Source organism: Euprymna scolopes, chromosome 14, assembly GCF_053919585.1.
Source record: "Euprymna scolopes isolate OS-2025 chromosome 14, ASM5391958v1, whole genome shotgun sequence".
Lineage (NCBI taxonomy): Eukaryota > Metazoa > Mollusca > Cephalopoda > Sepiida > Sepiolidae > Euprymna > Euprymna scolopes.
Window position 1 is genome coordinate 24,812,199 of NC_136495.1, and position 27,456 is coordinate 24,839,654.

At 32.6% G+C, this 27,456-nt stretch overlaps 1 protein-coding gene across 1 annotated transcript in view; it reads left to right on the plus strand.

Moving 5' to 3' along the window:
- LOC145292917 (apoptosis inhibitor 5-like) overlaps positions 1-26,986 on the plus strand; it is a 52,275-nt gene extending 25,289 nt beyond the window's left edge. Inside the window, exons 4-13 of the mRNA XM_080139079.1 lie at positions 4,953-5,104; positions 14,348-14,488; positions 16,265-16,330; positions 17,067-17,261; positions 17,511-17,698; positions 20,749-20,842; positions 21,467-21,586; positions 22,737-22,762; positions 23,902-24,026; positions 25,536-26,986. Of these exons, the coding sequence (XP_079995205.1) occupies positions 4,953-5,104; positions 14,348-14,488; positions 16,265-16,330; positions 17,067-17,261; positions 17,511-17,698; positions 20,749-20,842; positions 21,467-21,586; positions 22,737-22,762; positions 23,902-24,026; positions 25,536-25,693 (1,265 nt within the window). The 3' untranslated portion in view covers positions 25,694-26,986. The remainder of the gene's footprint in view (positions 1-4,952; positions 5,105-14,347; positions 14,489-16,264; positions 16,331-17,066; positions 17,262-17,510; positions 17,699-20,748; positions 20,843-21,466; positions 21,587-22,736; positions 22,763-23,901; positions 24,027-25,535) is intronic.
- The last annotated feature ends 470 nt before the right edge of the window (positions 26,987-27,456 follow it).

Here is a 27,456-nt window from a genome sequence, read left to right on the forward strand (position 1 = left end):
AAACAGCCTATTCTGCCTTGACAGAGTACAAAATAGACTTTGTGGCTTGGTGGGGATGCCCTTGTCTCTTCCCTGCAAGCTCTTTCCCACAGAATAGACGTAGCGAACCTATCTTTGTTCTATCGTTATTTCCATGGCAAGTGCTCGTCTGAGCTCCATTCTCTGGTCCCTCCTCGCCAATCTTTTTCAAAAAACACCCGATTAGCTGAAACCACCGTCAATAATTTTCCCCACTCCTTATCTGTGCCTAAATCAAAACGTAGATTTCATGAACAAAGCTTCTTTCTTAGAACTGCACGCCTCTGGAACTCTGTTCCGCTTGCCTGTTTCCCCTCCCGACTTCAACCTGGATGTCTTCAAGTCCAACACAAATTCCTGATGAATCGCCCCCTTAAGTAATGACACTTCATCAATTCTCCAATACTATTACGACACTATTCCATGGATTACTGTACACACAATAACCCTTATCCCCAAGTGACGCTTGGGCCTTGATAAGTGGTGACCTCCATGTAAAAAAAAAAAAATAAATAAATAAAATAAAATAAAAGTTATGCAAATTAGGAATAGAAATGTTTAGGTCTTTGCTCTCTACTTTTGAGGGCATGAGATCTAGGAGTTAAAAATACACCCCCAAATGATAACTTTAAAATAAACGCATTTTCCATGTTATGTTGCCATGCAGAAGATGAAAAGTTATGGAACCCAATCGAGGCAGATATTTCAGCTAATTCTTATGTACAACAAGTAAAAATCTACCTGCCATTCAATGGCTATTAATTTAAATGTATTACTTATATTACATATATTTAAGATAAGTCTATAGTAATTTTGAAAACTAATAGTTTTCATTTATATCACCACCTTTGAAAATTAATGAACATAGAATTATAAGAAATTTTGGTTAAAAATTTTTTTAATGTAACCTCGCTTGTATAAGATATAGGCAACATAAATTAGAATAAATATGTAGAAGATACTGCCAGGTCTGATGCAAAGAAGGTGAGATCCCTTTACCAGGCTAAACAACAACTTCTGCATGTCTGCATCCTATATCTCTATAAAGTCATCTTTATCTCAGAAGTGAAGTACTGTTGCCACTTTTGGGATGGTGTAGCAATCACTCGTCTCTCCTTCTTGATCAGGATGTAACAAATAAGTCTCTGATTACATCTCGCATTGTCTACCAAACTCTAGCCCCTCGTCTATCTCTGCAATCTTGCATCAGTGCGCTTGTTTGTCAAGTACTTCCATGGAATGTGCTTTAAACTTACTGCACTTACACACTCAGTCAACGTGATTACCAGCAAAATTTCACTACTTTACTAAAGAATATATACTATACTATAGAATGTATACTTTACTATAGAATATATACTATACACGCTATGTGATATACAAATATCTGTACGTGATGTTGCCAAGCTAATCAAAAACCTTGATTCCAGTAAAGCAACCGGCCCTGACAGTATTTCAATTATAGTACTCAAAAAACTTCAACCAGAACTAGCGTCCCATACTTACAAAACTGTTTAAACGTAGTCTTAAGGAGAATTGCTTCTCATCACCCTGGAAAATTTCATCAGTATGCCCTGTATTTAAGAACTCAGGTGACCGCTCATCCCCTTCTCAGTACAGGCCAATAAGTCTCCTGTGCGTCATGAGTAAGTTGCTGGAATCTGTGTTAAATAGAGAAGTAATCAACCATCTCGGCAAAAATAACCTTCTTAGTGACACACAATATGGTTTCCGTTCTGCTAGATCTACAGCAGATGTGCTTACAATTATATCTCATAGGATTAGCGAATCTCTCGACAGAGGCAACCTTTCTAGGGCAATTACTTTTGACATATCAAAGGCCTTTGATAGGATATGGCATAAAGGTTTACTTCACAAGATCTCCAGCTATGGTATAACTGGAAATGTCTTAATTATTAAATCATTTCTCTCTGATAGGTTCATAAGAGTAGTAGTTGATGGGCAAAAATCAGAAGCTCACAGTATTAATGCTGAAGTCCCTCAGGGGTTCATTCTAGGCCCAACTCTTTTCCTAATCTACATTAATGATCTTCCAAATCACATCCTTACATCATTCGTAGACATTTTTGCTGATGACACTAATGGTAGCACATCTAAGACTGTAAACGACCAAGTTCTCTCTGATTCTCTCTCCTCTGATCTTGATCACGTTGTACAATGGGGAAAGGAGTGGCTGGTTACTTTTAATGCATCTAAAACCAAGCTTCTATCTTTACATCATCAACATTCTGATCCCCATCTGGCATCAATTAAAATGAATGGCTCTCGTCTTGGGGAGGCCTGAAGTTTTGACAAGCTTCTGGGTTTGACCTTTACTCCTGATCTGAAATGGAGCACGTACATCAAATCTGTTGCCAAGGCCGCTGGAAAAATGGTGGGATCCTTCTATCGATCCAGTATATATCTCGCTGCTGATGCAATTCTCTATCTGTATAAGAGCCAGGTACATCCAAGGATGGAATACTGTTGCCACATCTGAGCAGGAGCTGCTAGAAAGGACTTGGCCTGCCTTGATAGAGTTCAAAATAGACTTCATAGCCTCGTAGGAGATGTCGTTTTCTTTTCGCTGCAACCTCTATCTCACAGAAGAGATGTTGCGAGTTTGTCTCTGCTTTATTGTTATTTCCATGGCAGGTGTTCGACTGAGCTTCAATCTATGGTCCACCTTCACCAAACTTTCACAAGAAACACTCATCTAGCTGAAAACACTATCAATAATTCCCCCCACTCCTTATCTGTGCCTAAGCGTAAATGTAGATTCCATGAACAAAGCTAATTTCTTAGAACTGCACGCCTGTGAAATTGTCTTCTGTTTTCCTGCTTTCCAGCTGACTACAATATGGTTGTCTTCAAGTCCAACGTAAACAAGTTCTTGATGAGCCATTCCACTTAAGTTAACAAATTTGCCAAATTCCCATTACTAACGATTACTGTATTGTCCAATTGACTACTGTACACTCTTAACTCTTATCCTCGAGTGGTCTCTGCCTATGGTTAGTGAGTGGTTATGCCTATGTAAAAATATATATATATATATATATATATATATACTATAGAATATATACTCAGATGTTGAAAATTTTTTACAATAAAAACTTCTTCCCTCTGACTGGTTGTCGTTAAAATTCTTTCTCTGCTTCCCCACTGTAGCAACACGTGAAACTTAAATGTAATCTAAAAACATTTTGCTGCATAACTCCCCACTTAGGATACTCTTTATAACTATATCGCTTACATCTCAATTGTAATATGCCTCGTTTGCATTGAATCAAAATAATAAGTTTTTGGAATTTATCTTTTTACTGAAATCACTTTAGTTGCTAATATTGAGAAAATTATTGTGTATATAAGTCCTGGAGACTGTTCACGTTCGCCTTAAGAAGCCTTCCCTTTGTAAGAAAAAGGACTGCTTGTTGGGTTTGAACGTAATCAGCCTCTAAAAATTCATCCCCATACGATTGCTCTGGCTCCCGTCTCTTTTTTTTAATTTTATTATTAAGGAAAACAAATTACTAAAAAATAAATCCCTCGATTCCAATTTTGATGAGTGAGGGCGAAGCATGTCAATTGACTCGTTTTGATTTTTTTTTTTTTTTTTTTTTGTTTAATATAAAATGAATTCCGAAGGAATACGTCTTCCCTTCATGATTGCCTTAATAAAGTTTTGTACCCCCAAGAAAATCATGAAATATATATATATATATATATATATACACATTTATACACTTGTGTGTGTGCAATAATTTTAATATTAACATGTTTTTTTTAATTGCCAGATTTATTTAAGGTCAATAAAATGGATTGCACTTTCAGAGCATACATATATCATTTGTAAACAATTCAAATAGCACAAGTAATTTACACATTCATATCATTTTATTTGATATATAAGACAATGAAACTACAAACATCAAATATTAAATACAAAATAATTATACAAAACTATGGTTGAGTCTTTGCTCTTCACTATATGTATAATACCATTGATATCCATGATAAAATTACATCCTAGTTGAGAATTCTTCCTTCAAACGCCTCGGCCTAACATTCACGGGCAATATGAACTGGAACAAATACATTGAGGACATTGCAAGAGCTGCTGCAAAGAAAGTGGGTTTCTTCTATTGAGCTAGAAGACACTTAAAAGTATCCTGTACCTCGACAAGGCCACCATTCACCCATGCATGGGGTATTGTTGCCACATCTGGGTTGGTGCATCTATCACTAGTCTCTTTCTCTCTTGGATAGGATCCAAAAAGAGTTTCAACTTTATAGGTTCCACTTTGTCAACTAAGCTCCAACCTCTGTCCCATCGCCGCAATAGTGATTTCTGTGCCTGTTTTACAAATATCTTAATGGAATGTGCTCTGATGAACTCGTTGCACTTGTGTCCCCTTGACATACATATCCCTGACAAACCGGTTTAGCAACAAAATTACACTCCTTCACTGTTGAGGTCCCTAAGTGCTAGAAAGCTTTCTATTCTAATAGTTTCTTCACTCAAAAAGCTAGGTTTTGAAATTCCCTTCCTGCTACCTGCTGGTACTGATATGCAGAAGTTTAAATGCAATTTAAACCAACATCTTAATCTTTCCTATGCATGATCCCAAATAGTAGTCCCTTACATCCAAGTGACGATATGCCTTGTCAGAGAGTGAACGTGAATAATAAAAAAAGTATACAATATTTCAAAAGATTGTTGTATCATTGATTTCAATTTTGATGACAACATAGTTGTGATAAATGGAACAAAATTGCATTTATTTAGATGATGAATAAAATAAAATAAATCTATAACACAGTTTTTTTAAAAAAATTTTTTTTTGATATTAAATATTTTCCAATAATTCAATTTTTGCCAATGTCTTTTAACTACTAAAGTATTTTTTTTTCACACCACTTTTGTCTTCCAGGAACTTTAAAAGGGCTTTTTTCTATAATTTTGGGTGAGAATGACAGTCTACGTGATTTAGCGCTGAAGTTCTTAACCAACAAAGTCAAAGTCTTGCCTGATGAAACACTTGGTAAAGATGATGAAGATTTAATTGTCACAGAATGCAGAAAGGTTAGGAAATTTTTTAAAAGTATTGAACTTTTTCAGGAATGAAATTTTCCATTCTTTGTTATTTTTTATTCTTGACCAGAATTCTTTATATAATAAAACCCAAAAATAAAAAAAATCTCTGTACATATTTGTAATGAAATAAAAAAAAATATATTCCAAAAAATCATGTAAATTGATCAAATAGTTAGAAGTAGCTTATCCTACCTTGACAGAGTTCAAAATAACTTTGTAGCCTAGTAGGGGACGCTCTTTTCTCTTCCCTGCAATCCCTTTCCCACAAAAGAGATGTTGCAAGCTTGTCTCTGCTTTATCATTATTTTCATGGCAAGTGCTCTTCTGAGTTCCAGTCTATGGTTCCTCCTCGCCGAACTTTCACAAAAAACTCTTGTCTACCTGAAATCACTATCAATAATTTCCCCCACATTTTATTTATAAACCTAAACGTAAATTTCATGAACAAAGCTTCTTTCTTAGAACTGCATGCCTGTGGAACTCTTCCATTTGCCTGCTTTCCAACTGACTACAATATTGTCAAGTTCTTGATGCGTCATCGCCTTAAGTAATCCAATTTACCAAATTTCCACTATTAAGAATTACTACGATATTATCCTTTCACTAATGTACACTCCTTAACCCTTATCTGCGAGTGGCCTCCAGGCCTTTGATAAAAAAAAAATCATTTTCAAACAATGAATTTGTAGGCATTACAACATAAATCTAGATTGTATGAATTGTTGAGTTATCTCCCTTTTTTGAGACTTTACAAATCGCAAGCATTAGAGTCATGTCTCAGATACTCATAAAAGTTTAAATTTAAAATAAAATTACTTGATCAATTTACGTGATTTTTGGAATATATTTTCATTTCTCAGACTCATTCGACTTATGTTTAGATGCCATGTTGGTGTTTTCTGTTTCAAGTGGTGGAACGGTAAGAATTATCACTTTTGAAGTTGGTAGATATAATATTGTGTCATTTTTGTAATGTTACCATGCTGTTGCCTTGTTGGTGTCTCACTAATTCAATTTTTCTGATGTGTAGAAATGACAGGGCTATGATTTGATGGATATGTGCATCTTGAGGACAGTTTTGACTCCTTTACTGCTATGGCTGAAAATACCTTTTTTAATTTTTTTATTTTATTCTAGCAGAGGATAGAGCATCCTATTAGATGCCAGATGTTAATCCACTATCTCATACATTTTTACTGCGAAATCTTTTTTAAATTTTAACCGTCTCTTTCAGTACAATTGTATGTATCTGTTTTGCACTTTGTTCGCCAATTATATTGACCAGATAGTTTTTGAAATTCCTTTTCATGAGTCGTGTTGCTCCTATAATTACTGGAATGAAGGAGATCTTCCTAAGATTCTGGTTTCTTTTCATGTCATACATAAGATGTTGGTATTTCATTATCTTTTCACGCTTTGTTTAATCTTTGGGAACACTAACATTTAAGGTTGCTTATTTCTCCTTATTCCATGTAACTATGTGAGATTGGAATCCACTCTGCATGGTAACATATTTCTTTATCTTATATCACTTTTTTCTCCTTTTTTTCCTTCCCTCTTTTCTCCCTTTTTCCTCTTAACTTTCTCCATCTGGTGCTACCAAATTGGGCTGTCTGAAGATATTGGCTTCCTGATCTAAAATGCATTAAACATTTTATTTTTTCCTTTTCCTGTGCAAAACTCAATTATCTTCTGCAAAGCAAAAAACACAAACAATTTTCCTCTACAAAATAACCAAACCAAACATGAATAATAAATATTTGAAGATATAAAGAACTTTAAGCATAAAACCTTTTTCCCAAATTACCAGATTGAGTTTAAATAACTTCAAAACGATTGATAAGCTGTAGAACAAAGTCACCAAACCTTTTTACCCCCTTTTAAACATTTCTTTCCTTTTCTTTTTTTTTTCTTTCATTTTGTCTCCTTTTTTGCTTTCTTTTTTTTTTTTTTTTTTTTTTTTTTTTGGTCCCCTGATTTATCAGAGAGGGACCTATGTTTTCAGTGGCTTCCATTAGTCCGGACTATTGCCAGATAATTGTCCATTAGTTTTTCCTGAAATTTTGCCACAAATTGTATTTCATTAAATAGATGTGCACAGTAAAAAAAAAATTAGGGTGACTTTTAGTGCTAAAAATGCCCCTTTTTGTGGCTCTTTTTTCAAAAACTTGATATGTCTGACTATATAGTGGTTTTTCACGGTGGTCAACTCAAATATACATGTGTTAAGGCCTGAAACTACACCGTTATCCATTCACACTGGGATTCAATGTCCCCAGGGGCTCAAAAGAGGTAAAAAAATGTTTCAAAACGGCCAAAATTGACACTTTTTGCCCCATAGCGTTTGATATACCCGTTAGATTTTCCTGAAGTTTGGCTAAAATGTGAAGGCCATTGTTCTTAATATAAATTCAGTATGGGTGACCCTGGCAAAATTCTGGTTCGCATCCCTCTGAGACTTTTGGGGCTAAAAAAAAACATGCCTTTTTGGAGCTCTTTTTTCATATTACTCAAGAACTTGATATGTATGTCTATGTAGTGGTTTTCCATAGTGCTGAATTCAAATATACATGTCTTAAGGCATGAAGCAGCATTGTTTGTCCATTTTAACTAGGATTCGGCATTCCCAGGAGCTCAAAAGAGGTCACAAATGCCCCCAAATTGCAAAAAAATGACACTTTTTACCCCATAACTTTTGCCCCATCCATTAGATTTTTCTGAAACTTGGCGAAAATGTGAAGGCAACATTAGCCCTTCACACTTCTCACATTCATCATTTCTTCACTATTTTTTTTTGTGGCATCATCTCACATGCAGCACCAGAGGGGGGACCACACACACGCGGCTTTTTTTTATTGTTCCAATATTTTATGAGCAATTTTAAGGGTGAAGTCCAAATATATACTTAGCATCGATGATGTTGGTTAGGTGTAAGTTAACTAGTATGAATCAACAAAAAATTTCTCATCTTAAACCCCACCCCGTTTTCAAAACACACCCAGCATTTCCCTGAAATTCATGAAGATCTCTGCATTTTTGCTCCTATCCCTGGACCCCTTCTTAGCATCTCCACTTGTATTCTTTTATTTCTATAAATTCTAAATTATAAAAGTAAACTGTAAATTTTTCCTCTGGTAGACTCCTACAATATTTTACATCTTTTTATCAAAAAAAATATATTTATCCTTAGTAATATAGTTTCATAATATATATATATATATATATATATATATATATATATATATACTAGCAGAAATACCCGTCGTTGACTGGGTTCAAAAACAGCCTACAGAAAATGGACTGCGATTGATGAAAGTATGATAGGTTATGAAAAGGAGGAGGTTGTAAAGAGATAGGTTTTGATACTCAAAAATTTTACCCTAAGCAAAATATGATGAAAGTAAAGATAATTTTCGCAAAAATATATTTTTTTATATCAACTTTGTTTTCGTTCGTAGCCAAGAGTGACCAGCAAAATGATGTTTCCTTACAAAGAGAAAATGTTATATGTATAATAATATAAATATACAAGAAATAAAAGTTACTTTTATGGCAGAAAAGTTCATTGGTTTGTATTTTTAAGTAATTTGTAAAAAAAAAAAAAAAAAATTAATCTTTTTTTAATTCACGAACTTGTTTAAAAAAAAAATCAAAATGCCAGCGACTTTGAAAAGGAGAGCCCCGTTTTCAATTTGAAGGAGGGGCACCTGAGCATTCTGTGTTAACAATTCAAGAGAGTTCCGTCAATGTAAGGAATATTTATAAAAAATATTTTAATGTTTTCCGTTATTTTATGCTTAAGGAATATTCAATTATGGCCTGTGTAGTTTATATAAAAATTAATTTAAGTAGTTATCACCTCAAATTTCATTTTAATTTCGGTTTGCGGAAATTATTTCAAGTAAAGAGCATTAAAAACTATTTCAAAACAAAAAAACATGACTGAACTTTTATTGACTATGGTAACATTTATTTTTTGTATATTTATTTTTTCGGGTAGTCGTTTGTTGGCTTTTCTGCTAAACACTCTTACTAAATGATATCGACGAAATATCGAAAAACAAAGAAACAAAAACAGTTTTGAAAAATAATGAAGCTTTACTTACTTTAGTAAAATAATCTGAAACAGCAAAATGGGATATTTAAAATGTAAACACGTAATTACTTTAGTTTTTTTAAAGCAAAGAATCAATATAAATATGAATAAGAAGAAAATGGTGCCCTTTTTAAGCAGAACAGCTTTGTTTCAGTTTTACAGTATTGTACCGTCGGATTCAGGGTTGTACTATTATAATGTAAAGAACATGCAGAAAGGGTTGTAATCAACTGAATTCCTTCTAGTACACTAACAAAAAAAAAGCTTAAACAGATATATAAATAAAAATAAAAAGGTTATGTAAATGTTTTTAAAAAGACACATAATCACGTCAGCAGGATTTTTTCCTTCTTTTGACACAATAACAAGTAACGTTCTTATTTTTTATTATTTATCTATTTTCAAAAGAGTACCACATGCAAGTGGAGAAGGAAAAAAACACATTATGCAAAATTTGTGTCGAGAATTGTCTAAAGGTCCTACTTTTTTTTTTTGGCTTCCACTTTAATAAGAATGTGAATTTATGAGGTGAATTTATTCGACACAATATGATTCAACGCAAAAAAAAAATAAATAAAAGCTAACATGAATTAAGATTAAAGTTGAGGTGTTATTGTGGACCCTCACCCCTTTTAAAAAACCTTGTTAAACTTTGTGACATATTTACATTCTATGGAGGTCAGGTGTGAACGAACACCCAATAATTTTATTATACCATATTTCTTCAAACTGAAACATAATTATCAAAGTATACTTACGCAAATAGATATGAAAAGTCTTTGTTAAAGTTTGTGCCATATTTCCATGGAGTACAGGCACAAACGCAGACCGCGCATTTTTTTTTACACAGTGATCACCACTTATCAAGGCCCGGAAGCCACTCAGGGATAAGGGTTATTGCGAGTACATTACGTTACTGTGGAGATTTGATGAAGTGTTTACTTAAGGGGGCGGTTCATTAGGAATTTGTTAACGTTGGACTTGAAGACATCCAAGTTGTAGTCCGGTGGGAAGCAGGCAGACGGAACAGAGTTCCACAGGCGTGCAGTTCTAAGAAAGAAGCTTTGTTCATGGAATCCGCGTTTTGATTTAGGCACAGATATTATTATTTTTTTTTTTAATTTATTTTTTTTTTTAATACACAGTGATCACCACTTATCAAGGTCCAGAAGCCACTCAGGGATAAGGGTTGTTGCAAGTACATTACATTAGTGTGGAGATTTGATGAAGTGTTTACTTAAGGGGGCGGTTCATTAGGATATAGAGTGGGGGAAATTTTTTTTATGTATATCTATATCAAAAACCCTTGTGAACGTTTTTTTTTTTCATTTTTTATTTCCATACTTTGGGGGCCAGGCATGAATGCTGACCCCACAATTTTAATGAACCACCATTCTACCAGATCAATCATACCCATTCCTGATCCTCAATACATCTTCTATCATTATATGTAATCAATTTTTTAAAATAGTCGACCATATAGGAGCCTATTCGTGACCAGACACACACACACACACACACACACACACACACACACACACACACAGACGTTCAACTTTATATTAAAGATATATATATATATATATATATATATATATATATATATATATATGGTGGGGCAGAAATAACAGGTGATTTTGAAATTACTATTACAGTAATGTCATTTCTGCCCCCACAGTGTATGTTCCCCAGTCGTAAAATACACTTAAATATGATATTTTAATTTATGCAGATTACGTATTTATTATTTTTGAGCCTGTTCTGTATTGATTATTATATTGTACCCAAAATATAATAATGATTTCAAAAGTAAAAAAAAAAAAAAAAGTGACTTGGGTGCCACAATTAGAATCAAATTCAAGGCACTTAGTGCTCCAGCATTATCAGTTACCATCTTAGCTCAAGACAAAACTTTAAAAACATAAAAAGACATATAATTGTATATTAAAGTATGCATAGAAGATATACATTAAGTTCACTTATGTCTGCTAAGTTCGAGTTTTAAAATTTTGACCCCCCACCCCTCATAACAGCTATTTTTACTAAAAACCAAATTGAATTTGCTTCACAGGTTTGAATCCCTTATCAAGTTTTAAGTTTGTAGACCAAAAGTTAAGTTTGATATACACTGCATATCAAATTATTAACAAGTTTACATTTTTTTAAATATTTAAGGAACAATTGAATTAAAATCCATGAAACTTTGAGAAAGTGCTTCCTATAATGTTCAGCTACTCCAGTCAAAAAATAAAAGTATTTAAAGCAGTATTAGCGAAACTATGGCAGAAGATAGGAATATCTGTTGATTTCAATGTGTCAAAGTTATTAAGGATGTTGAGAAAAAAAAACGCAATATACCCATAACTTGTTTATTGAAATGAACTAGGAAAAATCCTTAGAACACAATAACTACGTAGCAATTTCTACGTTGACATAATTAGTAGGGTATATGCGCGAGCCTTTTTTATGGATGAATTGTAAATGACGTTGGTCTACAGAATTAGTCAAATTTGTGATTTCATCAATAGTCATTCCTCGAGATACCTTTTGGAGAGCATCCCACAACTCATCTTTGCTCTTAATTGGCATCCACTTGCATAGAGGCATCGCTTTATGATACTCCAAAGGTTCTCAATTGGGTTCAGATCTGGTGAATTCGCAGGCCACTCCAATTTCCGTAGCCCAGAGAACCCCAGTTGTTGCAAATACTCTTTTGTTTGCTGCATGCAAGGGAGCATTATCTTGCATAAAAATAATGGTTCTTCTGAACGTCAACCTTTGCTTCTTCAGCCATGGTTCAAAGTACTCCTTCAGAAAAGCTATGTTTACTTTTTTTTTTTTTTACATAGGCATCACCATTTATCAAGGCCAAGGGGCCACTCGAGGATAAGGGTTAAAGAGTGTACAGTAGAAATTGAACAATATAGTAACCGTGAGTAATGGAAATTCGGTAAATTTGTTAACTTATATGGAAAGGCTCACCAAAAACTTGTTTACGTTAGACTTGAAGACAACCATATTGTAGTCAGCTGGAAAGCAGAAAAACGGAAGACAATTCCATAGGCGTGCAGTTCTAAGAAAGAAGCTTTGCTCATGGAATGTACGCTTAGGTTTAGGCACAGATAAAGAGTGGGGGAAACTAGTGATAGTGTTTTCTGCTAGACTGGCGTTTCTTGTGAAAGTTTGGCGAGGGGGAACCGTCGAATGGAGCTCAGCCGAGCACCTGCCATAAAAATAACGATAAAGCAAACTTGCAACATCTCTTCTGTGAGAAAGAGGTTGCAGAGAAGAGAAAAGGACATCCCCCACAAGCCTACGAAGTCTATTTTGAACTCTATCAAGGCAGGATAAGTCCTTTCTAGCAGCTCCTGCCCAGATGTGGCAACAGTACTCCATCCTTGGACGTACCTGGCTCTTATATAGACAGAGAATTGCATCAGCAGTGAGATATCTATTGGATCGATCGAAGGATCCCACCATTTTTCCAGCGGCCTTGGCAACGGATTTAATGTATGTGTTCCATTTAAGATCAGGAGTAAAGGTCAAACCCAGAAGCTTGTCAAAACATGAAGCCTCCCCAAGACGAGAGCCATTCATTTCAATTGATGCCAGATGGGGATCAGAGCGTTGATGATGTAAAGATAAAAGCTTGGTTTTAGATGCATTAAAAGTAACAAGCCACCTCTTTCCCCATTGTACCACTTGCTCAAGATCAGAGCATTTGATGTCATTTTTCCACCTTCTGTGACTCTCCATGGGCCAATAAAGTACCTCTGATAATCTCAGCCCAATAATTATCCCACCACAACCTTGTTGGTGCCTTAAACGCTGATGACGATGTTGTCCGTCTAGGACCCATCCCTTGCTCCAGTCATGTGGGCCGTCAAGAGTGACACGCACACAAACTTTAGAAAAACCCGTTTTCATGTTGTCCTCTGCCCATTTCAATCGGTTTTGTATGTGATGTTGCTTTAATGGAGGTTTTGTCACAGGCTTAACAGACTGTGCCACTTCTTTCAGAAGACAATATTGAGTACTTTTGAGACATTCTTCAATCCGGCTTGGTCAAAGACTTCTCGACTTGTCTGCCCAGGGCTCTTAACAACTTCGCGTTTAATTTGGAGTAAAGAACGGCATGAAACAACTCTAGATTTACCTTCATCAGCTAATCTTACGTACCTTTGTAAGGTCCTTGACAGTTCTTCAGTTTGATGGTACCTTCCTATCATTTTCGATATTTCGAGTGTAGTTTTACCTTTTACTAACTGTTCTGTAATAGTACTCTTTTCAGAACTACTCAAACCACCTTTACAACCCATTTTATTGACGAAACAAACTGCCTTGTTAATAATTTGACACACCTCAAATACTGTGGATTCAGCAATTACGATGGCAAGTTGTTTACATTGCGTGGAACAGTACAAAAATTTCACAGTACGCGCAGCTCAGCATTGCCAGTGTTTCCGAAGCTTTTGATATGAAAGTTTCTGAAACTGGTAAAAAAATGTTATTTCATTAATAATTTGACATGCAGTGTAGACTGTTCCACGCTCACACAGTTAAGATCACTTTTATGTGTAGATGTTTAAAGGATGATAGCTCTAAAGCACAAGGAGTTTGTCAACAGAGATATGTGTGTCTAAAAAACAAATGTTTATTTATTTTATTTGTTGAAATATAGGAACATAAAATATCTTTAAGAAAAAAAAAAAAAACTATTTTCATCTGCTTCCTGTGACCTTCTTCAGTGTAATGAGATGTTTATCCAGTATGTGGGAGTATCATGGAAATAGAGTAGAGCCAGGGAGATAACAAGATATGTACACGCAATTGTTGTGTACTAATCTGTGTGTTTTGATCTCTTCCTTAAATTTTCACACCTATGTGTAAAGAGGTATCAGATCTTTACAAAATTTAGATATAACACTGTTTGTTACTTTAAGTTGTGACAGAGATAGTGTTCTCTTATAAGTCAATATGCTCAATAAATTCATTCAAATCAAGGCAGGAATTTTATCGTTTAATTTCTTCTGTTTTAAGCTCTGACTGATTTAAATGTGTGTATTTTGTATGTACTTAATCTTTTTTTCAAATTTAAGAATGTTTATATATTGAATTTTTTATTATTCTTTTAGGTTCTGCAAGATGTCACCTGTATGGAATTTATAGCCATCATGAACTTGCTGAAGGGTCTCAAGACAATGAGCACTGTTGTGGGTCGACAGCAGCTGGTGGACATTATCGTTATGCAAGCAGAATTAGATAATAAGTTTAAGGTCTTACCATTTTACTCTATAGTCTCCGTTCTCTGCTTATATCATATTTTCCTCTCTTCCTCGTCTCTTTTTTTCTTTTGTCTCTCTCTCTCTATAACTTCAGATAATATAAATTAAAAATTTTTACCATGTTGGTCTTTCTGGCAAAAACCAATATTTCTTAATTTGATAACAGAAAAATGCTGACAAAAGTGCATCTAGAAAATTCAAATCGATTTCAGGCAAACTGGTGAAAACAGGCACAGGTAGATCCTCAGAGTGCGCAACAGGATGGATAGCAGAATCCAGGCTCGGATACTGCCAATTTGCTTTCTTGTGCTTGTTAAACCCCGTCATGTCATTGAGACAGAAGTAGCAGTCATCAAAATGATTGTTGGGCTCTCTCCACACCATTGGTACAGCAAACTTCAACTTCAGCTTACCGTTGGTCCAACCGCGGAGACTTTCTACACAGGTTTTGCACACCATATGTGGGGCCCAAGACTTGTCTTGGTCACCAAGTATCATATCGAAGTATGCTTTGTACGCCCTCTTAACAAAGTCTGTAATATTCCTCTTTTGTTGTGCCATCATATACTGTCCACAGATGTAACAAAAGACATCCGGTTCATATCTGCAACATCTTCTAGAAGAACTCATTTTCTCTCTGGAACTCATTTTCAACTGTGGAATTAAAAAGAAAATTCTTAATTACTGTTTAATTTATACTGCAACTATATTTATGGAACATGTTATTAAGTAATTACAGTATATAATTATATAAAAATTATCCCTATATAAATAATTATATAAAAATTCTCCCTGAAATACTTCAATATATACATAATCATTATAATGATTCAATAATATCAGAAAATTATTATTTACTGCTTCTATATTGAAGTATTTCAGGGAGAATTTTAGCAGTTTAGGCTTATTTGGGGCTATCAGTATCTTCTAAACTAGAGGCAATCTGGCAAAACCAATGTTATATTCGTAATCAGCGACCTTCAAAACCCCAGAAAACACTCCTAGATGGTCTGCCAAAGAAAAAAAAATAAAAATTTGTTGACCAGTGTTATCAACAAAGTATGATATTAAATCTATTATCAACAAAGTATATCAAATCTATTATCAACAAAGTATGATATCAAATCTATTATCAACAAAGTATGATATCAAATCTATTATCAACAAAGTATGATATCAAATCTATTATCAACAAAGTATAATATCAAATCTATTAACAAAGTATGATATCAAATCTATTATCAACAAAGTATGATATCAAATCTATTATCAACAAAGTATGATATCAAATCTATTATCAACAAAGTATGATATCAAATCTATTATCAACAAAGTATGATATCAAATCTATTATCAACAAAGTATATCAAATCTATTATCAACAAAGTATGATATCAAATCTATTATCAACAAAGTATGATATCAAATCTATTATCAACAAAGTATGATATCAAATCTATTATCAACAAAGTATGATATCAAATCTATTATCAACAAAGTATGATATCAAATCTATTATCAACAAAGTATGATATCAAATCTATTATCAACAAAGTATTATCAACAAAGTATATTATGTTGTCAATAACATGGTACAACAATAACAAAATTCTTTAATCAGAAGAAAAGCTTTATTTGTTAATTTAAATGTTATTTGCATCTGGCTTTAGAAATCCAATAAGACAACTTTGTATATTAAATATAGTTTGTTCACTTTTGAGATTAAAATTTTGCAATATTTTTTTAATGATCTTGTCTTCCTTTCAGCCTGATGACCCTGATTGTGTTGACCGATTAATGCAGTGCATCAAACACAGTTTACCTTTATTTTCTGTAAGTTGAATTTTACAGTTTTGCAGTTGTACAAGAATTGTCTTTACTATCAAACAAAAAAGTTTTTTTTTCTATAATTTTTTTTTGGAGCAATTAACTATGGAATTTTGGTTTGTAAAGAAACAAAAAAAAAAAAAACCCTGATGGGGGAAATTACTAATCTTGTTTTTAAAAAGCTCTAGCTAGGAAATGTCTAGTGATGTAGCTATCTGACAGCTATTTGCCAATTTTTTTCAATTAAATTTTAAGAAGACTTGATGCTTTCGTAAGTCTTCCCAAATGAAGGTCATTTTCAAAGTCGTTTCTTTTTCCAGTGAATCGTTGAATCAACTTTTAGACAATCTTTGTTTAGAACACAAATTCCATGAGCATTTATTTCAATTTGATATTTGGCCTTACCTCAAAATATGCTTTCTATGGTAAAAAAAAATTAGCTTCGGTTTTAGAAGATCTAAACACTACAGAGACTTGTATAAAACATGAAAGCAATGTAAACCTCCAATGGAAATGCTATGACATAATAAAACTTTAACTAATATAAGCTTGATAATTTTACAGCTGTGAAAAAATTCACCAAATGTTTGGATCCACCCTCATTATATAACACCTACTTTATCTTTTTTTTTAATCTGAGTGTTAATGGTGAATTACTTTAGTAATAATTTTTTGTATTAATATGATTTTTTTATTTCGAATGCTTTTTATTTATTTATTTATTTATTTTTTTTTTATTCAGAAAAATGTCCATTCCAAAGTCTTTGTTGGCTATATGTGTGATCAAGTGATCCCTGTATTGTCTGACTTGGCCTCTGTTGATGGAGGCAGCAATGTGCAACTGGAAATGTTAAAACTGTTTGCTGAGATTTCTGAATTTCCTGGGGAATTAGAAGACATTGAAGAAAGAGTTGAACGAGTTTATGAAAAACTCATTGTAAGTAAACACAACTATGGCCATGTTTGTTTTTTTCCAAAATATTAAGTGAAATATTTATTTTGAACTCTTTAGAAATTATTGATCAGACGTAAAAAAAAAAATCAAGATATATGTAATTAAAATAAAAGTATTTTCATTTGTTTAAAGGTTATTAAAGGCTTAAAAATGTATTTTGATGGAAAAATATTTTGTAGTAGTTCTATTAAAATGTCTTTTTCTTATTGACTTACATTTAATTTTTTGTAGGAATACATGCCGCTTCCTCCTTCAGATGAAAATGATGATATAAGTGGAGAGTCAACGTCAGAAGAACACAAATTACAGTTTTCATATGTTGAATGTCTTATGTACACATTCCATCAATTGGGCCGCAAACATCCAAATTTCCTCTCTGATGAAAGCAATGCTGACAGATTGAAAGACTTCAGACTTAGGTGAGATTATTTTTATAAGTGATTTTTATACAAAAGTCTGGCTTTAATTTTCTCTGCTGGTTTGATTTTATTAAAATGAAAAATCTGACCGCTCTTTGGTTTAAAAAAAAAAAAAAAAAAAAAAATAACACCAAAAGAATAGCTTTTAGTATCCTTTTTCTTTCTTTATTGACCAAAATGAAAATAACACCAAAAGAATGGTTTTAAATTATTGAAACAGGGGAGGGTAGAGTGATAGCCCTCGATATATCTAAGGCTTTTGACAGGGTATGGCACGATGGTCTCCTAAGGAAAATTAGATCTTATGGTATCAGTGGAAGAATACATATTGTAATTAAATCCTTCTTAAGAGAAAAATCCAGGTTGTTCTCTACGGTCGTACATCTAAACAATATGATATAAATGTGGGAGTACCTCTGGTCTATCCTTGGACATTTCTTATTCCTGATATTCATAAATGACCTCTCTCATAAAATTGTTTCGGAAATGGGTATATTTGCGGATGATACCACTCTCTATAACAGGCATGAAGGAAAACAAACGAACACATATCTAAGGAAATAGCAGAAACATTAGAGGATGACTTCCAATCTGTATTGAAATGGGGACAAAAAATGGATGGTTACATTCAATGCTGCCAAGACTAAGTTTGTTTCCTTCAATAATTACAAGAAACCTTATCCTTGAGTGGCCTCTGGGCCTTGATAATGTGGTGATGCCTTTGTAAAAAAAAACAAAAAAAAACCGTCTCTACCACCAATAGCAATGGCCAAGAACACATTACCCGAAAGTACTTCCTTTAAACTCCTCTGCCTAACGTTTACAGGGAACATGAACTGGAATAGATACATTGAGAGCATTGCCAAGGCTGCTGCAAAGAACTTGGGCTCTCTCTACTGTGCCAGAAAATTACTTACGCCTAAAAGTATCCTGTACCTCTATAAAGCCACTGTTCGCTCATGAATGGAGTACTGTTGTCACATTTAGGCTGGTGCATCTGCTACTTGTCTCTCACTCCTGGACAGGGTTCAGAAGAGAGTCACAAACCTGATAGGTCCTGAACTGTCATCTCGGCTTCAACCTCTGTTCCATCGACGAAATGTTGCATCCCTCTGCCTGTTCTACAAGTACTTTAGTGGTGAATGCTCTGTCGAACTACAAGCACTTGTACCCCCTCGACAAACCCAACAAGCAACTAAATCCCACCCCTTCAGATTAGATATCTCTAGATGTAAGAAAGCCTTCTACTCCAATAGTTTTTTTCCGAGAACTGCTAAACTTTGGAACTCCCTTCCAGGATTCTGCTTTCCGACTGTACTCACATGCAGAAGTTCAAGTGTAATGTGAACAGACATCTTGCTACTCATCTCCCTTCATAATACCCGTGCAACTTATATCCTCGATAATAGCCTCCTACTTCAAAGTGGCACTGTGCCTTATTTGGGGTGAAAATTGAATATAAAAAAAAAAATTCAGCCAAAATAACACCAAAAGAATGGCTTTTAGTCTTTTTTTTTAAACCAAAATAACACCAAGGGAATGGCTTTTAATTATTTTTTCAGCCAAAATAAAGTATTTAATTTTTACTCCCCTATGACATACCTTGCATCTCTAGGCCTCTTCATGCCAAATATGGTGCAATTATATCTAACACTTCAGGAGCTTTTAGTGTTTTATTAGTAGCAGCATTATAGTTTGTCTATGGGGTAAAAAAATAATTTCTTTGTTTTTAATATATATTTCCAAAAAGGCAGACTATAATAACAAAGAATTGAACAGTGGAAGTTCTGCTACATCCAGCCTATTTTCCAGATGTTGCTCCATCAGACTACAGTCTATTCTAATCAATGTGGCATTTTATGCATTTTCACAGATTTTATTTATTTATTTATTTTTTTTTTTTTTTTTTGGTGCGATTCAGAAGCCTGTCAAGTATTTCTCGGGTCAAAACCAAAATATTGGTACTTTAGGCTTGCAGGTTTTTTGCAGAAGGTTACGGACAATGGTGGTCTTTATTTTGAAGAATACTTGTTTCTGAATAAATTCTTACATAATAAATCATTTTTTTAACAAGGTGCATAAACATTTTTTTTTAATTTATTGGAATGTAGGATTAAGTTAAAATAACCAAACAGATGTGAGCATGCCATAAAAGAAATCTTTTTGTATGTAAAAGATTGTAGTGAAGTCTGTACTTATTTCTGTATTGCATTATTGTTTTGTTGTATTTTTATATTTTTATAATAGAATTGCATTCTTTTTACATTTAATGCTTATCCAGAATTCCTCCTCACATTACAAAAAGCAAAAATAAAGTAAAATCTGTATGATGTACGCACCTGAAAGAAAATATTGTATCCCAGAAAATTACGTAAAATGATCAAGTAGTTTTATTTTTGGTTCCCCGACAAAAGAGGGATTAGACTTTGTAATTTGCTCCCATTTGTCCGTTCGTTTGCTTGCACTTTTCTCAGTAACCACACCTTGGATTTTAATTTTGCCCAGTCATGGTGAAAGTAAATTTTTGCCAGAGTGAATTTTTCAAAATAACTCTGGTTGTCCCTGCCCCAGGAGGCATTATAGGGGTAAAATTATGCCCAAATCGTTCATTTGTTTGCACTTTTCTCCATAAATGGATTTTTTTTTAATTTTACACAATCATTGGACATGGTAAAAGTAAATTTTTCACTTGAGGAGGGGGACGCCGCATACTCTGTTTGTTATAAATATAATTTTTAAATGATTAATGGGAATTTGTGAGCATTACAACAAACTTCGCAAGTTTGAATTGTGTTGTCCATTTTTTTTTTAAGACTGTTTTCAAGATGGTGTAGTGAGACGGTCATGATACCGTTAGCCATGAAATTTGACTTTCTTATTTAAAAATAAAACTGTGATCAATTTACATGACTTTCGGAATAGATTTTCTTTCCATCACAGGTACGTACATCATACAGATTTTTTTGTTTTTTAATATAGGAGGAATTTAGACAAGCACTTTACATTTTTTTTGTCTCGGTTTCTTAAAGAAATGTAAAATTTATTTTCAGGTTACAATACTTTGCACGAGGGGTACAAGTTTATATCAAACAGTTACGATCTGCATTACAAGGCAAAACAGGAGAATCATTAAAAACAGATGAAGTAAGTTTTTGTTTTTCATTTGATGTCTCGATAATATTCTACCAATTACATCTTGATTTGTTAACCTCAAGATTTTGTTTTCAATATTAATAGCTTGCCACTTATCCAGTTCAAAAGCCACTTGAGGATAAGAGTTAATGAGATTTCCAATTGGATATTGACAATTAATCAACAGAACATAACAGATATTTGCTAACATCGGACTTGAAAGCGACTATATAGTTTGTGGGGAAACATTCCTGCAGTAACGTGTTTTACAGATGGTAAATTTTTGAAAAGAAAAAAATTCAAAGAAGTTTCATTTGATTTTAGAAACTTGGGAAGAAAGTTCTTTGTAGTATTGATAGTAGCAAGACAAGATTTTAAGTTTTTCCTGATGATTTGAGGGCAGCGGAACGCTTGAATCTCAGTTGAGCACTTACCATGAAGTCTTCAGACATGCGGTTTTTGCGGAACATCTGCGTTCTGGTGTTACCAGATCAGACTATCTGAAGATATTGGCTTTTTGACCTAAAATGTACTAAACATTGATGTTATTGTTATTTTTTTTATTTTTTTTTCTCCATTGGCTACCCACATCCTTGAGTTCTGAATACTAATTTTTTTCTTTTCTTTTTTTTCTAGAACAAAATCAAAGTAATGGCATTAAAGATTACTTCAAATATCAACATTTTGATCAAAGATTTGTTTCACAATCCTCCTGCTTACAAATCACTTGTTACATTATCATGGAAACCAATTCATGTATGTATTCAATTTTATTTATTCAAAACCATTAACATCGGATGATATCTATATGTAGAATTGATACAAATATGTTATAGAAGAAAGCAAAGTACTGTCAGCATCTTTATAAAAGAAAGTCTTTCCGCTCGGCATTCTTTAAAGGAGTGCCAAATTCAATAGACTTCAGTAGATAGTGTCTATCTACCCTTAAGCATGTCGCCCAAGTTTAGAAAATTATGTCCACTTTATCAGCTTTATTTCTCTTGGTCACGAATGCTTCCTTTGCTGTAGCTAGTTTCCAAACTTGGCATTTTGAGTATCAATTCTGTTAAAATTCCTTTGTCAAAGATTGTTGTTGATGGTTTTAATCCAACTTTTCTTAGATCATCCCATTTTCTTTTGGTTTTCTACTTCAAGATCTCTGTATTGTTTTTAAATCCAAGAATTGTTTATCTCAATATGGCCAAGCCAACGTAGCTGACTGATCATCAGATCAAGCTTTGGTGTATTCAACTTTGCCAATTGCATATCAAGGCGGACATGCTGGGTCTGATCCAACTAGATATTGCATATTCATCTGATCATGGCTTTGTTATTATAGTGAAAACAAACAAATGAGGATTGGGGTGGTGTATAGCATTCACCTAATCCATACAGCATCACATTCTTACCTTGGCTAAACCAGACTAAAATATTTGAAGAAACCTGCTGACTCAAAATATGACATCATTTTTACTTGAAAATCAACCATTGGCAACTAATGTGTGGATGCATCATTCTAATAATTATAAAGAGCAATTGGACTAATGAAAAAGAATTTCAAAAACTACCTGGAAAATATACCCGGTGAATCAAGTGTAAGAAAGTCAAATGATTCCACTTGAAGGGGGCGATTACAATCTTAAAAAGATCTCTCGGTTGGAATGTATGAGATAGCAGGTGAATATCTGATATCTGGTAGGATGCACCATCTCTAGCTAGAACAAAATGATAAAATTTAAATTTAAAAAAAAAAAAAAAAAAGACATCTTCACTTTTAGATAAAGATTAAATCACTTCAATTTGTCTTGAAAATATTTTTTTTTTTTTTTTTTGTAGCAAATTTTTTATATGATTATCTTTCAATATTAAAATGTTCATTTTCTTTTTTTTTTTTTTTTTTTTTTAGACAAAATCTAATCCTGCAAGTATAGGGTGAGTATTTAGCTTTCTGCATTTTCCAGGGTGAAAAGCATTATTTTCTTCTCTTTGAAATATTTGTTTTGATTGATGTGGAGAGTTCATCATTCCAGACATTGCCTCCTCCTTTTGTAGCAGGAGGATTATTGCCAGTCAATTGAAGCATGTTGATCATGACAAAAATGCTTCAGTTTGTTTTTGGAACGTTCACTATAAATTGGATTTGTGCCAGACTTTGTTGCAGTGAGACAGATAAACAAAGTTAAATTTTATCCTCTTTTTTTTAATATATTAGCTGTATTTACACAGCATTTCCCAAGAGTAATAGAAAAAAATTTCTTGTTTGCAAAAAAACTGAAATTTATTTTGTATCCAAATTATTTTGTGAAGCAATCTTTTAACAGTTTGTTTTAATACTTGACATTAACTGATTAACAGTAAAAAACAACTAATAATGTTTAATTAATGTGTCAAATTTTTTTTTTTTTTCATGTTTAAAAATTATAAAGTGCTTTTGATATTTTTGCAGAAGTCAAGGAAAATAAATCACTACATGATTACTTTTACTGTTTAAAAAAGCATTCAACAAATAAGGAAAATAAATCCACTCTAACTAGAATAAATAATTTGAGAAGAATGGCAATACAAAATAAAATATATTTGTGGCAATAACATAATGGAAGAGAGGAAATAAAAAGATGGTATCGATATGTGAAATGAATTTTTATTTTGTGTTTAATTTTGAAAACGTGGCAACAAAACTTTACATGTTAGATAACTGATATCCCCATGACTTGTGAAAAATATTAAGATTTAATAGTGAAATTTAAATGAAATAAATTGTATACTTTTTTCTCTGATAAATCAAAAATGTACAAAAATAAACTTAAATTGTAATTTTTGTCGTAGAATTAAATAGATTATTTATCTTCTTTATGTAAAACTCTTAACGTCTTCCATTTACATGTGTTAAATTTTATTTGCTTTTTATTTATTTAAATGTACAAAAATAAATGATTCTGCATTTACTTCATAGATTTTGAAAGATTATATATCTTGTCATATCAAACTTTTGAAATTCTCCTGTACATGTGTTAATTTTGATTGCTTTGTTTGTTTTTGTTTTTTTTTAAATCTATTTCTTTTTGTTGCAGAATAAAACGAAATAGCAGTGACAATTCTGAATATGGTGCCAATCGTAAATCGCCTAAACAAGACAGAGCCTTGTACGCACCCCCTGGGGGTAAATATAGCCAAAAGGCTGGAACCTTTCCTCAACGTAAGTCTATTTCAGATATATTAGGTTGGCAAATAAGTTTTTGTTTATAATTTAAAAGAATGAATAAAAAATAACTATTTAACCAACTTCTTTCCAATGTTAACAAGATTTTCATTATTCCATCACTAGAAAAATAAAAAAATAAAACTTTGACATTTCATTTTAATGAGGTGAAAATAAAACAAAAAAAACTTTTGAAAAGAAATTAGAATTCTAAAATGGAATTCTCAAAATATAAATTCTGAAATTTGAAAATGCAATAGATTTTAAGATCAAAAAATGAATAAAAACGCCAAAACTGGGCATTTAGTGGTCAGCCCATACTTTTGTATAAGCAATATCACCTGAAGAGGTCTCTAGTTACTTGTAACTGACTGAAATGTGTAGTGATATTTTAATGCTTGTGTAAAATAAATAAAAAGTATATCTTGCCCTACTTCGGTATTGAGCACTTTTGTATTAACCTCGTTAAAACTGCATTGGTTACTTTACCTCTGGAAAATATTAATCTGGAATTATATATATATATATATATATATATATTGAAGTTTTTAAAAGGCCATTGATTTGTTCAGGCTGAAAAAATATGCCTGTTCTCTAGGTTTTATCAAAAGATTTAGTGCTTAATAATAATGTTAAGATTTTTATCTCTAAAGTTAAATAACAAAAAAGATTTTAAACAGTATTTGTTTGCTAATTATACCTTGAATCTATAGGGCCACCAGTTAATTTTTTCTTTGTTTTTTTTATCATTATCAAAAGAATTTTCATTGTCTTGAATTTAAATTGAAAGACATTTAATTTATTTAAGACATTTGGTATTACATGGGGCTTCATACCAAATTTTGTACAGTTCTCACCAGTGCTTTCTTTTTCATTTCCAACTGCACACTTCATTGGTTTGCACCAAATTTAGTGTAATATTGAAGCCTTTCACACAAAATATTCGATTGTAATCTCTTTGTATAAAGTTAGGTTTGTGTATATTTATATGTATAAGATTTGCTCCTAGACTAATTAACCAATGATTATGAATTATGGAAAATTGAAGTATCTCCAGTCTTTGTAAAATTTTAATACTGCATACTAAACATCAATCTGTATAATATTCTGCTTGTTTTTTTTCCTTAATCCATACGGTACGCTTTTGAAAAAATGCCAAACTGCTTTTAAAAAAATGGAAAAATTCATGAAATTTGACTTTAAAACAAGCCAATCTGGCAACTCTGGACAAGTTACCTTCCTTTGATGTAGCCTCGTTTTCGAATATCATATGTATGACATTCTAAAACATGTCTTTATATTTATTTCTAAAACTAAATTTTTCTGCTTTTCAGAAAAATATCAGCTTTATCAAAATATTTGTTGATTAAATATATTTCTCATTTTGTAGAATTTCTATGATAGTTAATAAATATTCCCCAAATTTAAGAAATGTAGAACACCTTTTCAAAGAAGACTTTTTTTTCTTCCTTTCATTCTTTTACATTTTTTTTTTCTTTTTTTCAGCCAATCGTGGTGGTTGGCAGCAACAGAGAGGTGGCTTTGGTCGTGGCAACCGAGGAAGAGGAGGCAATGGTGGCATTGGATTGAGTAATGTGGTCGGTGGCAACAACAATGGTGGACAAAGGGGTGCCAGCACAGGGTTTAGAGGTCGTAGGTTTTGAAACCCTTTTGCTGAAAGATTTTTGGGTGGGTGGCAGGGAAGTTTTTTTTTTTTTTTTAAACCTAGGTTGAAAACTGATGTGAGGGGGATTTTATAATGTGGTCTTCAGATCAACCGCTAAATAAAACAAGTCTTTTGTCGAATAACAAAACCATGAAAGACTGAACTGGAATTTTATGGTGTCCTTCCCCCCACCCCTTTTTTGTTTTTTTTTAAAGATCATGTAAGTATTATGTTGAAATTAGGGAGTTACGGTGCTGGGGAGGGGAATGGAGAACGGGGAGAAAAATGGAAATGATAGAAATTGGTAATTACAAAAAACAATTTTGTAATTATATACCAAATATTAAGCGTTTAGTTATGACCAAGTGGAATATGATGTAGATCATTTCAATGCTTCAGAGATAATCTGATATGATTTGTTTGTGGATAATAAATCTTCAAAAGAATGGTACTTACACACAAAAATAAAACAAAATCAGTCTATATTTGCATATCTTTGTGACCCTGAAAATTCTATTCACAGATGATTTTATCATATATACTGTTTTTGTGCGAGTCTCATTTTCAGTAAGCTAAAGCTTGTGTGCATATAAAATTCTATTTTATAATTTAAGATTTAGGTCTTTGAAAATCGTATATGTGAGTATATGCAGTAAATTATTTGTAGACAGTTTAACTAAAATGTTTCATTTTTTGGCTTCTGCAGAAAGACAGAATTAATTTAAATTTCAGTAATTTTATAGAATCGCTCTCATATCCAGTTAGGTTAGGGTTATTTTTTTCCAGGTGGGGGATTAGAGGGATTTGATGGTTTTAAGTCTGAGTAACTAGACAACAAGACATTTCTATCACTAACACTGAATGGCAAGCCCTCTGACCTTCAATGGCCCAAAATACTTGGGAGGAAAAACAGAAATGTTTGAAGATGAGTGATTCTGTAAAAATACCAAATTTTCTATTAATTTTTTGATGAAATTTAATTTCTTCAATTTGGATCTCCCTAAAGAAGTTGAAAGGCAAATAAATCTTTTACAAATAATTTTTTTTTTTTAAAACTTTTCTAAACTGTTCCGAAAGTAAGATATAGGAAAATAAGTAGCCATTTATTTTTATTTATTTTTATTTTTTTACTTTATCAGATTTCTTCATCTTCATGAAATTTCCTTCCCTTTCATTTGTCATCTCTTGTAAAATGCATTCTTATTCAATCATGCATCGTGACACATCTTTTAGTATTTAACTAAATTTCTTTTTTCAATCAGTCTTTTTCTGTTTTTTTTTTGTTTTTTTTTTAAATAAAATTATCTTAATATTCCTTTGGTTATCTTTTTTTCTATAAACATCAAATTCTTTAGCAATATTTGTTTAACTATTTCATCTGCTGCCAAAGACAGTTGACTATTTCTCAAAGAGGTTGTCATTTTTTTTTTTTGTTGTTTACCCAAATCGTAGATTTCATGGTAAGTTGTTGTTCTTATGTTCTGAATGTTCCTGCCATAAATATATGATCAAAGAAATTCAAATACTACTATTATTGTTTATGAATTGTGTCAATTTTCTCTGAGTTTACATATATACCAAATTACCTCTATATAGTTTTTCCATCTCTCCTGAACACCATCCCAGTTCTAATAATATAAACCAACAGGTTTTTGTTAGTAAAATCTCTTGTATTTATACAGTTTTCAACAGTATATGTGTTTTTATTACTTTAAAAGCAAAAGAAAAAAATGTGCCAAAGGTCTTATCTGAAAAAAAAAA